This window comes from Micrasema longulum, unplaced genomic scaffold, assembly GCF_059751315.1.
Source record: "Micrasema longulum isolate JH-2025_06_02 unplaced genomic scaffold, ASM5975131v1 h1tg000485l, whole genome shotgun sequence".
In the NCBI taxonomy this organism is placed as follows: Eukaryota; Metazoa; Arthropoda; class Insecta; order Trichoptera; family Brachycentridae; genus Micrasema; species Micrasema longulum.
In genome coordinates, this window is record NW_028277682.1 from 275,592 (window position 1) to 293,706 (window position 18,115).

At 31.0% G+C, this 18,115-nt stretch overlaps 1 protein-coding gene across 1 annotated transcript in view; it reads left to right on the forward strand.

The window, feature by feature from the left end:
• The window catches only part of trh (PAS domain-containing protein trachealess), a 169,187-nt gene that overhangs the window by 52,160 nt on the left and 98,912 nt on the right, over positions 1-18,115 (forward strand). Inside the window, exon 2 of the mRNA XM_088227024.1 lies at positions 5,751-5,992. Within this exon, the coding sequence (XP_088083150.1) occupies positions 5,751-5,992 (242 nt within the window). The remainder of the gene's footprint in view (positions 1-5,750; positions 5,993-18,115) is intronic.

The following is an 18,115-nucleotide window of genomic DNA, read 5'->3' on the forward strand; positions in this document are numbered from 1 at the left end:
ACTCCTCAATAGTCAGGCTAAGGCGTGAAACGAATATGTGTTTTGAATAGTATATTACGTCGAATGACTATTAAGCATATTGGATTTTTAAATGCTTTAAAACGAAAAATATATTTCATTTTACCCCCTTTTATTCTAAATATAAACTATAAAAATGAACAGCAAAAATATTTTTTTATGTAATCCCATTAAAATAAACAAATCGCGTTTCTGCTTCTTTCCTTTTCGAATTCGTATGTACACCACTCTTTTATTTCTTCCCCGCTTATTTACCTATAATCTCATTTCCTTACATAAGTACCCACACAAAGTAGCTGCTACTGGGTACTGAATGTACGGAAAACGCATTTACTCTAATCACCCAAACGGCTTTTTGCACCCCCAATACCTCAGGACAAACAAGAGGACACTTTTTATGACACACCTGGTTTTACGACTCTCTCGTACCGTTTCCCTCCACAACTTACCCCCTCCACAGCTTTCTAAGCGAAAAGAGAAATTCTAATCAAATCCAGAAGACGTGATTCTCTATTATTTAAACGACCTAAGACTTACCCAAAAAATAGTATGGTGATGATGATTAGGTCAAAAATTTTCTACAAAAAAAGATTCTTAATTTAAAAGTTGCAGGAATTTCTACTAAAAAAATTATTACACGTAAAAAGATGGAGAAATTAAAAAAAAATCGAAGTTAGGTAATATATAGAGTTCTTCATCAGTAAGTCGATGTTTCAAATGGTCATTTTACTCTCTATGCAACTCTATGACACCTAGCATAACAATTGACATGTTGGTTAGATAAAAAAACCTATTACAATTATTGAGAACATTGTGACCTTTATATTTACCAAAATACAGAATTGTAAAATAAAATTTAGCATTTCTTTTTATGTAATTATTTTATGATCAATTTACATCATTGCGGAAAACCCTCTTGAGCAAAAAATGTTAACAATTAAATTTACAAAAGTATTCTTGTAAACCGTAATGAAGTATACGGATTCGATCTGTTTGTACGCGTGCATACGAGTGTGTTTTTATAGAAGGACTTTTCCACTTAAAAGGAATACTTTAAACCCGATACAAAATTTCATTTAAAACAGGAAGCAATAAATTACCAACATACAATATACACATTGTACTATTGGTGCAAGATAAGCCCAATTTCTTATTTTATTCGTCCCTTGGGGTCGTTTTTCGCATTCCGCTAACTCTTATTTTCCCTACAACCTCTTTAAAGGACTAAATAAAAACCTTCCCCCGTACAGAAATTAAATTGGAATCCCAGAAATTACAGTGGAAATGCGAACAGAAGAGGTTATTGAGTTATTTACGAGTAGCGGTATAGCACAACCCTATTATGATAATTTGGTTTCTAGTTATCTTTTTGCAAAACTTGGGAGGTGCAACTTGTTTAAAAAGTTTTGTAGCACTTGCGTTTCTATTTTACTAAGATTAATTAAAATGTTAATGTAAATTAACCACTAAATTAAAATTCGGAGTATTGGAACATAATCCCGCATTTATGATAGAAACCACATTTATTTAAAAATATCTTTAGCAATATTTTCAGCCAGTTTACGTATTTGTGAAATTGATGCTTTTACATTATGCTAAAAAAAATGCATGTTTCAATTAGGTCCTTTATTTATGCATTTTTAAATTAATAATATTACGCATTAATATTTTTGCTATTTGTACATCTGGGTATTTAATCATAACTGAATTAGAATATATGAGTAGGCACGTGTTGTAATATGGAAAATATTTAGTAATTATTTTACTGTTTTTGCATAATTTTATGGCGCAAGTATATTTTTTATTAAAAGTTTCAAATCATTTTTAGTCTAGAATTATGAATCTAATACACATATTATAATTATAAATACATTGTAAAAGACTGTAGATTTCAATAAATTAAAACAAAATAATACGTTTTTTTTTAAATATTTTCAAGATATCTTTTAATAATGTATTGAAATAAATGTATAATTATTCTATAATAATCTCAAAGTTAACACATTACAACAGAGAGGAAGAACATTTTAGAGGGAGAAATATGGAAGTCCATGTAGTCATGAAAGGATTTATGATTTGTCATTGACTGGCCACTTAAACCAGCCAATAACAGGTCATAAGCACTATAAATGACTTACATATTCCCTTCTCTAAAATGTTATCCTACCCTGTCGTAATACGCTAACCCCGGGAGTTGAATCCCGTTCTCACGTACAGAAATTAGGACTAACTTAAAATATTTTTAATCCAAAGCATTCGTTACACGATTATTTTTCTGTATTAATTGGTTTATAAAACATTGAAACTACTTTAATTAACATTCAAATAACTGTTGTGAAAAGACCTTTTTCCTTATTGAGGTATAAATTTATTAAATAAAGTTTAAACGCGCTCGCTAAATATTACTACAATTTACCTTTTTAAAAAGTGTATAATTATTTGAAACAAAAGACACATAAACGATTGCGTACAATTCTCATTTTCGTTTTTCCATACCCTTCCAAATTCCCTAAAATGCACTCCCTGTCGGAATTTTTACAACCCATCCACTCCAAATGGTCGCTCTTATTCAAGTTTTATGTTATTTCGATTTACACAGCTTACATTCGAGTATAAACACTAACTTACGCCAAAGTATTTGCTTATTTTTCAGTAGCGAAAATTGCTCGAAAATGGGTTACGCCATTTTGCGTACGAGCCACAGGCATATTATTTTAATGTTGGCTTATTTGAATTCTCTGCACATGCTTGTAAAATTTAAATGTTTTGTGGCTTGTGTTCGTAAAAACAAATATGTTATGTGTATTTTATGTTTTGCTTCACAATAGAGATTTTTTTAATGTTGTAATCATTGGTTTACATTTTCCTATCATAAAAACATACCCTTAATTCATTTTCTATGTAAACATTATGATTTTCATACATACATTTTAAATTTGTTTTTATTATTTTAACGATGGATGAGTTCAACTCGTGTATTTTTTTTTCTGAAATACTACTAAATTTATCACTTTCTCAGTAAATTTTAATTCAAAATACTTTCCAACATTATGCAATCTTAAATTTTTGTTCTAAATACGCTGAAAGGAGCTGTAGTAATTTAGAGAACTTATAGACTAGAGTGTCAAAGTTAAAACCCTGCTTTACCATAACATGATTCCTGTTTTCAGAAATTTAGTTGTTTATCCGTTAGTAATTGACCAAACCTAAAAAATTAAATACATGAAGAGTATTGTAAGAAAGCAAATATTTATTTATTTTCAAAATATAACTAAATAAGCAAAACAAAACCGAAAATTACTTTTTGTTTTTTTTATTATTTTTAAATATAAATTTTGATAAGGTAATTAACTTTACATTCGAAAATTTGTATTTAGTCATTTTTTGTGAACATCGATAAAAACTAAGTTTATGCAAACAAATACATATATGTAATTTAATAATATTCAAAAGTCACCTCTCACACATTTTTTTGGCTACCATTGAAACTATTTGTTTTGTTTTAGGATGTGTTTTTAAAAACTTCAGTTAAATATATAAATCATTTAACCTATAACATTCTGTCTGAAAAAACTCCCTCAAATTACTGAGTGGTAACCTGAGGTTACTTTAAGTTAAAATGATGGTCTACGCCTGATAATCACTGTCTCGTTTCATCTTATTAAAATTATATGTGTCTCATGATTTAATTAGATTACATCCCTTTCTCTCAAATTAATGTTCTATATGTCTCAGGGTACTCGATATTTTGTCACTTTTGGAGATCCTAATGGACAAAATACTTGATGAAAAGTTAACTAACATACCTGATATATCATGATATGTTTTTTTCTTGTATGTTAAAATCGACTTGAAGATCACAAAACAATAGTGGTTATATTAAGTGCAATTTGCATCAACGGTTACATCACAAGAACGGGCAGGTTAAATAACTTGATTTTAAAAAATCCGCCAAGATTTGTTTTAAGATATATATTTTACCGATGAGTTACCTACCAATGAATTAACAACCTTTGATTAGTAGATAAATAATTAATAATAAATATTAATTTTAACTAACCAATAAATTCAGTGCCATATAAGCGTGGCGGCGAAAACTGCGATTTCATTTCATTGAAGCCAGACTATTTGACACAATATACTTTTCATTCCATATTTGTTTGTTCGAGCCTTTAAGACTTCCGGTCATTTAACAATTGAATATCGAACACCCGGAAGCTTTCTTAATTATGGCCATGCCGGCATTTCCGGTCAGACACATAACCTCATAAATTAAAACAATAATGTATAAAAATACATATATTTCTACTCTGTATGAAGTAACTTAATTTTAGTCTCAGGTAACTAAAACTCAATAGAAATTGAACATGACGCTTAGTGACAAGTCAGGTAACACTTTATTGACACTTTGCCGGAAAAATAAAAAAAACATGTGATATTGAGGTTTTTAATTTAGTACCTACATATTTGCTAAAGCAACACTTAGGTCCTTTTTTTAACAGCCGGGCCTAGCAAAAAATCACTGAGATCTTTATATTGCATTATTATCATGTTGATTTTACTTTAAAAATTATTTTAATATTCCTTTCTCTTTCTTATGTAAAATCAACATCAGCTTAATCTTAAACCAAGCTTAGTAATTATTAAAACCGTATGGAGTGATCATCTAAAATTACTGTACAATATCACTTAAATCACAGCTAAGCATTATAGGTTTGAATAATCTATTTTGAATAAAAACATGAAGGAAACTTAAGAAACGCTTTAGATCATAACTTAAACTAGAGTTAAGATTAACTTGAGCCGTATTTGACGTTCGTGTAATTATGTTATACTTAACACAAACTTGAAAATCCATTTTGAAAAAGGCGTTTAAATATAAGACAAATTTAACAAATTTCGGACTGCTTTTTTGAAAGAAAAATACTGTCAATGAGGATAATTTTAATAGAAAATATTCGAATATCAAAAGTGAAATGGTCTTTTAATTCATTTCAGACAATGAATTCAATTAATGGAAAACATGTTCTAGATATTTTCATTCAAATATTCATATTGCACTGTACCATGCGCAAAATATCTCGCTTGTGGCACCCAAATGGTTAAGAAAAACTTAAGTATCACTTAAGTCACGCTTGAAGATCACTCAAGCCACAATTGAAAATCATTTAAGCCACACTTGTAAGATTTTTAAGAAATATTTTGCTAAACTTACTGAAAGAGTCATTTTTGAGAATGCAATATGGAAGTTTGGGTATTTACAAAGTGTATGGCCTATGCTGGCTTAAGTGACCATTTTTTACACTGTATAACTTTCACCATTTTGCTAATCTTCAATTTTCCACATTTCTTCAACTCTTCCATCTGTTGGCTTTTGTGAAGTAAACGAGCTGAAATCTTTATTGTTGTAAGTGAAATCAAATCAAATTGAATCGGGTTGTGGTCCCGTGGCTAGTGTTAAGGACTCACGGATTAAAGTTCCGAGGTTCCAACTCCACTCTACCCCAACTTGATTCCCATTTCTTAAAGTGAGTTATTTACAACTCGTTGAAAATGGCCCAAAAATAAATCGTAAAAACGCAAAAACATTTTTTAAAATAAAAATAAAAGTTAAATCCAGGCTATTTACAGGTTGGACTTACAATACAGGTTGGACATACTCAGAACATTGTACGTTCTGCTGTTTTGAACTCACAGTATTTTTCTAACCTTTTCCTGTTCTTTCCTTACAGTATCCTCGAGCTCGAGCTGCGGAAGGAAAAGTCTCGCGACGCGGCCAGGTCAAGGCGTGGGAAAGAAAATTACGAGTTCTATGAGCTGGCCAAGATGTTGCCCCTTCCAGCTGCCATTACCTCGCAGCTGGACAAGGCTTCCATCATCAGGCTGACGATCAGCTACCTCAAGTTAAGAGACTTCTCCGGACACGGAGATCCCCCTTGGAGCCGGGACACACAGCCGTCCAAGGCCATCAAAGGTAAGGCAATTTAAATTTGATGCCATCTGGAATAAGACTTGTCCTACTTTTATATATTTAAGATTGATACAATATATATCAATCTTAAATATATAAAATAATAAATATATATTGAAACATATATAGCGATACTTTCATAACAATTACTTTCGGACTCTACATTAAATGTTTTGTCTTGAAGATTCAGAGTACTGGACGGTTAATTCTTACCTTATATATTAGTTATTTTTCTTTATAATATATTGGAAAACATTTTGTCTCTAGATACCTATGCATAATATTTACAATAAGTTACCTATATTGGTTTAAATTAAGAAATGATGACTATTGTCTATGCGATGATATTTCTTCACAGAGTATCGAACATCTGTTATTTCAATGCGCATTTTTCAGTTTACAACGCCATAATCTTGAAGCAGAATGCAAAAAAGATGGAATATCCTTAACAGATATCCACACTGTCGTTAAAAGTAGTTATCACGCGCCATTGTTCTTGGACTTTGCAACACTGGTGATTGGACTCATAAACGTAATAAACCAAAATTAATGATCGAACATCCCCTTTCCAAGACAAACAAAACTGTTTTTCCGAGTACCTTAGCATTGTACATAACACGTAAGGCTACTAAATACAGGGGTCCAAATATTAAAAAAAAATATTTATCACAAGTCTTATTCAAAAACAAACTTATTTCAGGACAATATCATCTGATTTTACAAATAGCATAATTCAAACATAATTGGTAATGACATAAACATTGTTTAATATTATTTCCATTTGTAAATTTTCACTACAAACAACAAACTTTAAAATATATTTTTTTCACTTAAATTTTAATTTTTAAACAACTTTCATACATGTTTTTTTATTTCCTTCTCTTTTTTATACTTTCGTAATTAACCTTACATTTAATTGCTTTATTATATGGAAACTTCACTGGTCCATTAGAATTAAGTCTAATTGTGTAAAATATTAAACTTTGTAACTGTACTGTATGTTCCTAAATAAAATAAAATAAAAAAAGAAAATAAAAATACTAATATAAGATAGACGCGCCCTATAGAGTAAAATATTTTTAAAAGTAGTGACACGAAACCGTACTCATAGTTAGTAAGTTTGTTTATTTATACCAGTTCTGATTTCAACGATCGTGCTATAAAAAATGGAGGATACGAATTTTCTGTACATACATGTATATTTTTTTGTATTTTTACGTTAACAATCAACATTAGTTATTGGTAGATCCAAATCAGATTATTTCCATAAATTCCTTATAATTTCCACCCATTGATTTGTTTTCATTGGATTTTGGAGAATGCAAAACTAATATTACTCACATTTATTATAATTTTTAAATGTATTCCTATTAAAAGTAAAAAGAGTTTTACAATTGCGCCGCTAGGCGTAGTTTGACGTTTACAAAAAATAATATTAATATTTGAATGTTAATTATTTTAGCATTGTTAATCACTCATGAACAAATACTTAACAATGAAAAGTTACGCAACCCTTTTTACAATGTTTATCCAAAGGTTTTTACACGTTTTTATGACACAAGCAGGCATTTTCGTTTCGATTCTGAACGTCACGCCTTGCTGGCTGTCGAAGAACGACTAAATACGCGTGCATGACTGAGCGTTTAAGCATTGGTTAAGTGTCATCATTTTTGAGGGCTCAAGGCATGTCTATATACGTCAATAGACTAGAATTAGTTCTCGCTGTTTCCTGACAGGTGGCATGATCTTAGTTTTTTAACATCGGACAATACTACAGTCAACTTCATCTTGAAGCTCCACTATTCGACTTGAAATTGCTATTATTTAGATCGCCAAGCTGCAAAAATTTGGGCATATTTAAAAAATAGTTGGTTAAACATAGATTAAAAATTAATTTTGGTGTTTTTTGGTAGATTTTGTGAGCACTATAACTGTTTGTAAAAGAACTTACTGTCATTCGATGCTTTAAAGGCATAGAATTAAGAATAGTTTAGAAGGTGCGTAGAATCATATTTGAATACATCGGACTGTGTCCAATAATTCCACCACTTAGACACACTTTCGCCGCGCGCATACGTTAAGTCACCGGGTAATGTTGCTTGATGGGAAAAAAATAATCATAACACAAATGTAAGGTAAAAAAAAGTAATCTGTTAATTTCTCTAAAATTTTATTGTGCACGCGGAAACATTGATTGACACAACAGATTAGATAAATAAAGGGTCATTTAATAATAGTAATTGAATTTATGAACTTTGAGCTTAAAATATAAAACAAATTTTATTTGACACAAAAAGGATATTTTTATATCATGTTAAATAATATTTGATGTTTTAAAGATAATGTCGTTTAAATGTCCCCCACGGCGTTGTTTAATCCGAGGCTTAATTTTCATTAGTTCTTTTATTAAATGAGCAAAGTAGGGTAAACAAAATTCTACCCTGGCAACACTAACGAAATTTCTATTTTGTTTCTTCGACAATCTGACAGATAGAAAAATAATTCAATTTGTAAGTAATTCATTTGCTACTTAAACATTCGTTTGTTAATTACACATGAAATGTAATGCCACCCTGTTTCTTTAAGATCCCAGCAGTATTTCTACACTTTAAAAGGACACAACACGGCATAGTTGAATTCAAATCAGGAGTTGCGTACTAAGCGACGTCTACGAAGAAACTAATAGGGCAAAACGTAAACCTACTCGTTCCGGGGATACTTTATCGTGTTTTTTTTCCTAAATGAGAATTCATATAAAAAATTACTACCTTTACCAAACATTAAAACAATATTATCCATCCACTTAGTAATTCTACATACTCGTATGTATAAAAAAATAAGTTCTACGCTATAAATGCATCGGTAATTAATTTGGAATTTTCTGAATTCATTCAAACAATAGGACCTAGTACCTACAATAAAATAATTTGATATGCAGTTTGTTAGTATGTACTTATGTGAATGGTTAAATAAATCCAGAGAACACAATTTCATTTTCGTTGAGTTTTTTTTCACTGCGGTTGTTTTATTAATCAAATTCGAAAAAAATAGGGGACCGTATAGACAGACAAATTGAGTAAATATATGAACAGTGAATGACAGAGAACTGAGCTTTTTAAATCTAATTTGGACATACTTTATTTAAGACAGGAAAGAAATAAAGCATATTTGTTTCTAGGAATTTTGATTTAATTTAATTTTTCATTTTGTTTCCTATTTCGATCAGCTTAAAAGTAATTTTGATCTAGTATATAATCATTTTCATCATTTCCTTCCAGCATCTTAGGGTGCGTAAGGCAATCCATTTGTCACCAAGCGCAACGTAAGTAGGTAAGATGTCTTACGCTTCAGGTACTAGTCCAAGGACTGTTAAATATTTTAGTGTAAAACACATTTGTTTACACTACACTTTCCAGACGATATATCACTAACGGGTCTTTTAAAATACTTGATAAATAAAATAAATCAATATTTCACATTATCTGGGGAACAGAACCCGAGACTATAGTAGGTAAACGCGCTGACCATTAGACCACGTGGGGGACAATAAACAACGGACCTATTCAACTTATAGAAGTTAACCTTATTTTTAACAATAAGGCAAAGAGTGTTCTGCATCTATAAAGGATCATTAACAAATTACAACAGGTATGAAGAATACCTTTAATAAGGGAATATGGAAGTATTGGCATTTACAGGGTTATAACCTGTCATTGACTGGTTTAAGCGGCCACTTTACACACTGTGTAACATTCACCATTTTGCTTATGTTTTTCAGACTTTTCAAGACTTCCATATTCCCTTATTTTAGGTATTCTCCATCCCTGTTGTAATTTGTTAATCTTAATGACTCCCGAGGGGGTGAAATCCAGTATTTTGTCTACGAACATTCGGACAAACTCAAATATTGTATAAATTATCAGTTTTGGGAGTTTGTTCATTAAAAAAGGACATTAAATAACATCGAAAGTATAAGAGATTTTAAAAATAGCAAACGACCTGGACGTTGCGCGAATATCCAAAAAAAAGCTACACGGCTTAACAACCTCCTTTAAATTTAAAAAATCTTGTGGTATTATTTTTTCTCTTCAATTTAATTTTCATTTTTTAAATATGCTTACTAGATTCTTACACAAATCTTGCCAAAAAAAAAAAATTTTTTTCTTTAAAACATCTAATTGCAAGTATCTTTCTTTAATTATATGTCTCGTGTTGAAAGATTATTGGAGTTAGCACATTTTTATAAAATTTATTAGGATATTTCATCAAATAGTAAATAACAAATCTTTAAATCAAAATAATTTTGAGCTTTCTTAATTTAAATAATTGAGTGTCTATTGCATTTAATCCGATGAAACAGTGTTTTCTTGCCATTTTCATTCTGATTCTGTACAAACATCTCTACATAACGAACCTAAATCCAATTTCATCCCCGCACTACGAGCGCGGGCAAAACCTCAAATTGTCAATTCACAACTCACCCCGTTAGCGTTGCGTATGAAATCAAATAATCCAATTGCTTGAAATTTAAAGTTGTGTCATGTTTAGTGCAGTGGAGCGACATCCCCCGTTCCTGGAACAACTGTGGGACGATTAGGGGCGCGATGATCGAGTTAGGCGCACCCTCGTCAATGTACTGCAACAACTGGGGTTGGTTTGCGAAGAGCGTGTATGAAATTACCACTTTTGTGATTTTAGTCAATTTGGCTAATGTTACTGGTGCATTCCTGTCATCCAGTTTTTCATCATCAATTTCGTACCTCAATCTTGGTATGTTGACCGCCCGAGGACAATGTTGGATAGTAAACCACCTTTTAAATCAATATTTCATATGTCAACTTTTTTTCTACTTTTTGATTACCTTATTTCAGTACAAAGACGCCCAGGCTATCTGTTGGATGCTCGATACCTTCGACCTCGGGACTGTAAACAAGGCCTGCCCTCTCGCGATACGCGTGTTCGAAGAAAACAGGGAACGTTTGATTTTAGGTTAACTAATTGACGTTATGGTTTTGAGTGTCAATCCTGGAATTAATGAAAGGAGTAATGACTTACGATTTCCTCCCTTTGGCACTGGTCCAGAAAAGCACCGTTATCGTTTGCACTGGTCACTTTGAACGTTTCCTTGTATGTTGGTGATTCGAAATTACTGTCACACTCGCGGTGCGATTTTCGTTGTGTTGTCACGCGTTGCTTTCTTGACTCGCCGTCAGAGAGGAGTAGGTACATTGGGATTCAAAACAAGGACTACCGGAATCAAAGAAAGGAATGGGTTGACACTTGAATAAAAGATAATAAATCCGAAACACTATCAGTTTACAGAAAGCTCCTTCGTGAAGTATTTCTTCTTGAGCAACGATTTTTTTTTCCTTGTATTTGTGCACCACCAGGGAGACATAACGAGTCCTCAAAAATGCGGTGCGCGGTATTTTATTTATTTTTTCTTGTAAATAAATGTACAATACAGCATAACTGCCAAATACAATATACATATAAGATAAGATATTTGCAAAAACATGTTTAAAAAAATTACACAATAGATTAATAAAATACAACTTATACGAGTAGTCCATAAAAACAATAGTAAACAAAGACCACTACTTCACTAATACACATTATGATTCATAGTTAGAGAGGAGTTTAAAACTGGTAATTAAATAAAGCCAGGATTATCGGCCCCGTGATGTAATTGTCAGCGCTTTGCCTACCATGCAAGAGGTCTTGGGTTAGATTCCCGACATGGTTGATATGAAAAAAAAAAATTTTATTTAAATGTTTTTGAAAAAAAAAATGATTTTAAAAAATGTTTACCAAGAGGAATGTTCCTCTGAAGTGTCGCGGTCTGGCCCTGAAACACGTGTATAATATATAAAAATAATTATAATTACATAATAAGTTTGTTTACAATGCAAAAGTATTTATCATACATATTTGTTATTTGTTCAACGTTTTCTTAAACTGTTTAAAAAGAAGTTAAGAAGATGGGTAAGATATTTTTCATAAAATCAGATTTCAATGCTTTCACTTCTAGTATGTATACATACATGATTATGTATGTATGTGTATATATTTACATATATGTAAATTATTGTATTTGTAAGGATGTGTAAATTTGAACATACAATCGTGCTAACTAATTAAATCAGGTTTTGTTTGTATTTTTTTTTATTTATAAATCATAAAACACAAAGTATTTTACAGGTATAATACATTAAATTACATTCCTAGGAGTTACAACAACTCAATTCGGGACATTAGTAATATTAACATTTAAAAAAAAACAGAAATTGAGAACAACAAAGAAACAAAGCAAGTTTAGCACCTTTATAACTAAATATATGCCTTTACGAGATTTGTTTCTTATTATTTATCCTGTTTTTTATGCTAATGTAAGTATATTTACTCTCAATATTTGCAGAACAACAAAACAATAAAAAATCAATTTATTAATTAGCGTGATTTTTTTCTTAAAGAAATATAATAAATGTTTTTTTATGATTTGCCCAAATATTTCATTTTATGGGCCATTTTCAACGAGTTGGAAATAACTCACTATTTGAAAATAAGAATCGCATTGGGGTAAGTGGGATCTTTGGACTGATCTTCGGACCGTTGGTCCGTGAGTCTGAGACACTAACCACGGGACCATAACTTGATTCATAAATATGCAAACTTATCACTTAATTCAGCCAATGACAGCTGTGTAAATAACTTTTACTTCCATAATCCCCTTCCAAAAGGGTTCTACTATTTCTGTTGTTAAAAATATATTCTTATACTAATTTAGTAGTGATTTTATACATGAACTTGGAAAATACTTAATTTTCTTGCCTTGTGTGTTTAATTTTTCCTAGCCTAAGTTACCGCCCAGTTGGCCACAAGTACACCCTTCCACTTCTCCTAAATAGGGTGCTAATCTAACTTAGTAACAATCACGCTAACGATACCTTTGCCAAGCCTATTAGTTGTTCAACGCTGCCTTCTCCCTAAAACAGTGATCAAATTAACCACAGCGCGTATTCAAATGAGACAACATTGTTACATTTATACCCGCCTCAGTATTATAGTACGGTAATTGTATTACAAACGCAAATTAGTAAGAGATTCTTCTGGATATAATTCATGTATGAAAAATTCTGTCAGAGGGGAGAGAAAAATTTCTTCAACAAAAATACTCGTATTTGATATTAACTTTAAAATTCCTGACTAAATACAGAAAATTGCTGGCTAGTAAGGACCATAAACAAAACATGAATAACGACAGCAAATTTCACGATATGAATAAAGTCTGTAGAGGTATTTTATTTTTTGTATATAGACTAGATAGTCTTGCAAATCAGATACTTTAAAATATTAGAAGAATATTTTTTTTAATACTTGTGTCATATCGGGAAATATAACTGGGATATTTTGCTTTTAGTAGTTAAACACGTTACTATGAAGTGGACACTTTACACATAAGTAATTTTAAAGACCTTCTCAATAATTGCGTTTAGGAAGATTTTATATAGATTTTTGTATTTATTTTCATATGATTCAGGTAAGTTATTAGTTATTTATTGACTCGGCGTTAACATTGTGGAATAACATATTGAATTGTATAAATAAAACACTTTGTTTTAAGTCCAGTGAGTTTATATATTTAACACGACATGTTTCGGACACGCAGTACTGTCCATCTACAGGTGTATTTAAAAAACTCAGTTTTTGGTGTATTTAAAAAACTGTGTATTTAAAAAACTGAGTTTTTTAAATACACCTGTAGATGGACAGTACTGCGTGTCCGAAACATGTCGTGTTAAATATATAAACTCAGTGGACTTAAAACAAAGTGTTTTATTTATACAATTCAAGTTATTAGTTATCACTCATGAGATAAACAATAGAAAGAGGATAAATTTAATTAACCGTAAAACCGAAAACCAAAAAAATAAATCGATTTATTGAATTGGAGTTTATATTGCAGAACTCTATATCATAATTAAGAGTCACTAGATGTAATACGCTATTCTACTTCGGTTAACTATTGAAAAATTGAAGCGCGAATTCACCAGTACTCAGGTCCAAATACTTGCGAACCAACATGTTTACAACATCGATGTCTTTAACATAAGCCTTGGAAATTAAAAAAATTACAAAATATGTTCCATATCGAATAAAAAATAATTTTCTGTTTATGTATAATTATAATATTATTTATTTAACTTTTTGTACATAATGTTATTTCTACATTGGCAAGCTTATTGCCAAATGGCAATTTCTTCCAACCAACCAATAAAATAAAAGTTTTTAAGTTACAAAACATATTCAATAGAAAAAAAAGATTAAAAAGCTAAATATATATAAAAATAGAAATAAACGTATTTGTTTATAAATTACCTTAAATCAAAACTATTACTCAACGGGAAAAAGGAAAAAAGAGGAAAGAGGAAAAAGGAAAGGAGGAGAGATTAAGGAAGAGAAAAGAGATGATTCTTCAGACGTGATTTAAACAGAGATAATGCAGCAACATCTACCTATCTGCTTTATATTTTTTAACTGTATTTCTTAATGTTACATTTCGTCGTGATCGTACAACAACGACGGATGTGCGAAAAATGCTACTTTGACTTTCTTTATATTTGATCTTGAAAAGGTTTGAAAAGGATAAGAACTCAAGTATTCCTCTTAAAATATATATATATATATATAATATGTTTTCGTGAATGTATGGTATGGGTATGTATGTGTATATGTTGGTGCGTGTATATGAATGCATTACATGTCCCTAGATTATATTTTTTTTAGATTTTATATAGGATTTTCTAGCAAGGTTGGAGCAAGTTCGCAAGCATGGGTTCCTAGTTTTTTTTTTAAAGAAAAAAAAATACTTGAGTCCTTATTATTTACTCAAATATTTCCTAAAAGTTGTGAATAACTTGTGCTGGAAAAACGGAAATCGAGTTGTTGTAGAGTAGGATTCGAACCTCGGACCCTTGGCCCGTGAGTCCTCAATACTCTCACGGGACTACAACTCGGTTCAAAGGGTAGTGTCACTAAAACCTGTGTCTGTGTACGTATACGTATTACGATGTTATAAATTAATTTACTATCCAAATTTCTGATCCGCGCAATAGGACAGCTTGTTAGTAAGAGTTTGATGTGGGGTTATTTTTTTTTTGTACAAATTTACAAAACAGTGTAATAACACCGCACATATCCGCATTTTCGAGGATTCCTAATACTAACGCCATATTTCTACAAATAGTTTTCTATTTCCCAGCTGTCCGGTCCGCCAACTGATTTATTTCCCGAGCAATATTTCATAATTTCTCTTTCAGTAGGCGGGGGGGTAGGACGTAGGACCCCCGGTAGCCCATGTGTGGTGTTGCCATAAATCTCCAGACAAATTCTCAATATGTAGCTTACTGCGTTCCCAGGACACCATGTGTTGTTTGTAAGACAAGGTGATTTTTTATATCCCGCCAACAATTCGGTGTGAGCGCGGAAAATCGTAAACTACTTACAAGTATAAATAACCAGTAAGTTTGTATTTTTGCTGATTTAACTGCACTGAAGAATACCCTGTAACACATTTAATATAGATTTTCTTTTATATACCTTTAAACAGTTTTATATGCCAGTATCATAGAATTAAGAATAGTCCAGAACGAGCGTAGAATCATATTTGAATACATCGGACTGTGTTCATAAATCCCCCCACTATGCCCCACTTTTGCCGCGCGCATTCGTGATGTCACGGTAAAAAAAATGTAAGGTAAAAAAAATTCAATCTGTTCATTTCTCTAAAATTTTATTATGCACGCGGAAATATTGATTGACACAACAGAGTAGATGAGTAAAGGGCCATTTAATAAGAGTAATTGAATTAATGAACTTCTAACTTAAAATATAAAACAAATTTTATTTTACATAAATCCTTCATTTTATTTTTTTTTTTTTTTTTTGCACCACAACAGGCCAGGAGGCCCAATTACAGCGGTGAATTACATCACAGAACACCCAGGCTTGAGAAAAATCACATTTAATTTTTGTGTTCTCACCGGGAATTGAACCCGGAACCTTCCGTCTGTGAGTCAAGCGTCTTGACCACTACACCACGGAGGCCGCCATGTTAAATAATATTTGATGTTTTGAAGATAATGTCGGTCAAATGTCCACCACAGAGTTGTTTAATCCGAAGTCCAATTTTCTTTATATGAGCAAAGTAGGGTAAAAAAAAATTACTACCCTGGCAACACTAACAAAATTTCATATTTGTTTCTTCGACAATCTGACATGCAATGCATTTGCTACTTAAATTACACATGAAATTTGATACCATCCCGTTTCTTAAAGATCCTAGCAGTATTTCTACACTTTAAAAGGACACATCACGGCATAGTTGAATTCAAATCAGGAGTTGCGTACTGAGCAACGTCTTCAAAAAAACTAATGGGTCAAAACGTAAACCTACTCATTTATGAGTAGTTTAGTCGCGTTCTGTTTGATGTACGTATGCGGTTTCTGGACTATTCTTAATTCTATGGCCAGTATATATAAAAAAATGTACATATTTTTTTTTTTTTTTTTAATCATAAAACAAATATAAGTTTATAATATTACTACTTAATACAATTTTTATATTAATTAAATACATATATTTACATTAACGTTTCCCATTACGTAAAAGAAAAAACAATTCTTGTGTACATAATGGAGAGTGACGTTTTACGATTGTTTGTTTATTTTATTTTTAATTATTAATATTTTTAGGATAACATATAAATTTGTTAAAATATATACAAACGGTGTTTTTAATCAGTGATACGCAAAAAAGAATTATACTTTCTCAAATTCATTGTATTCCTGCCTGAACTTTTTCTTTTCTATGTTTATTTCATTAATGAAAAATATTTCTCTGGAAGTGTAATGATGTTGTGCTGTAGCTGTTTTTTAATTTGGGAACTGAGATATTTTGCGTACTTACGTTTTGTGACCTAGAAACACTACTATTTATTTTGTTTTAATGTATTTGAAGCAAACAATTCTTTTTATATAACAATATTATTAACTTAGTCTATACCACTAAATTGTTTATTGTGTCAATCGGTTTTGGGTTTTGTTATTTACATAAATAAAAATTTTGTTAAATTATTAATAAATTGTAGATGTAAAAACAAGAAGAAAATTGAGAATAAATAGTATGATTCACTTTTCTTATAAGCAGATATATATGCTAAAATCAGGCAAATAAACTAAAGATTTGTCTTGAAATAGTGCTGTTTTTTTATTTAATTTTTTAACATGTTTGAGCTTAATTTTTAAAAGTAGACAAATTATTGGGCACGCTTGAAAAATACAAGTAGATTGGATCAAATTAAAGTTCTTAAAAATGTTGTCACTGTGATAGACATGTATGCAAATTTCATTCAAATACCCTCCGCTGCACAATACTGAGCTTACTTGTTATCATTAGAGCTGCGAATCGTTGAATCTCAATAATATATTCTTTCGATTATTTAACAGTCATTAAAAAATCACGTTTTTTAATAAAAATTTCACTATTTATTTACTCATTCATACAACAAAAATTGTATCTTCTTAAAATTACATGTAACTAAATTACGGGAAGAGTTTTTTTTATTAAATTTGTGGAATTTCATTCATCTATGCGCTTTGTGGTTGCAAGACGTTTGTTAAAATAGCTTTCATGTGTAACGTCATTTTCAAAATTAAATTTCGTATACAGGGTCTAGGATTCCAACCGTCAATGTAATCTGTAACTGCTGGACGTATTGTAATTTATCTTTTATTCATAAAAATAAAAAACCCAGGGCGCTAGATTTCATAAAATCTGTAGGATTAGGTTGTTGGGGGTTGGAGCTCCTATCCCAGTTAGAGGTTAGAAATTGACAGAAGACACGAGGTTGCTATTTAATGCGTATTTATTACATGGCAAATAAAAAATGAATTATGTCGTGCGAGTGTTACGACCTTTCAAAGTTAAAGTAACTGCACTTAGACTACATACTGGAAATGAGTGACTGTGTTGAGCTGAGTCTCTAGAAGGCTAGTTGGACTGACTGACTGATTCGTTACCACGCCCTGTGGTCTCTTTATAGGCTACGTTCCTTTGTTTTTCAA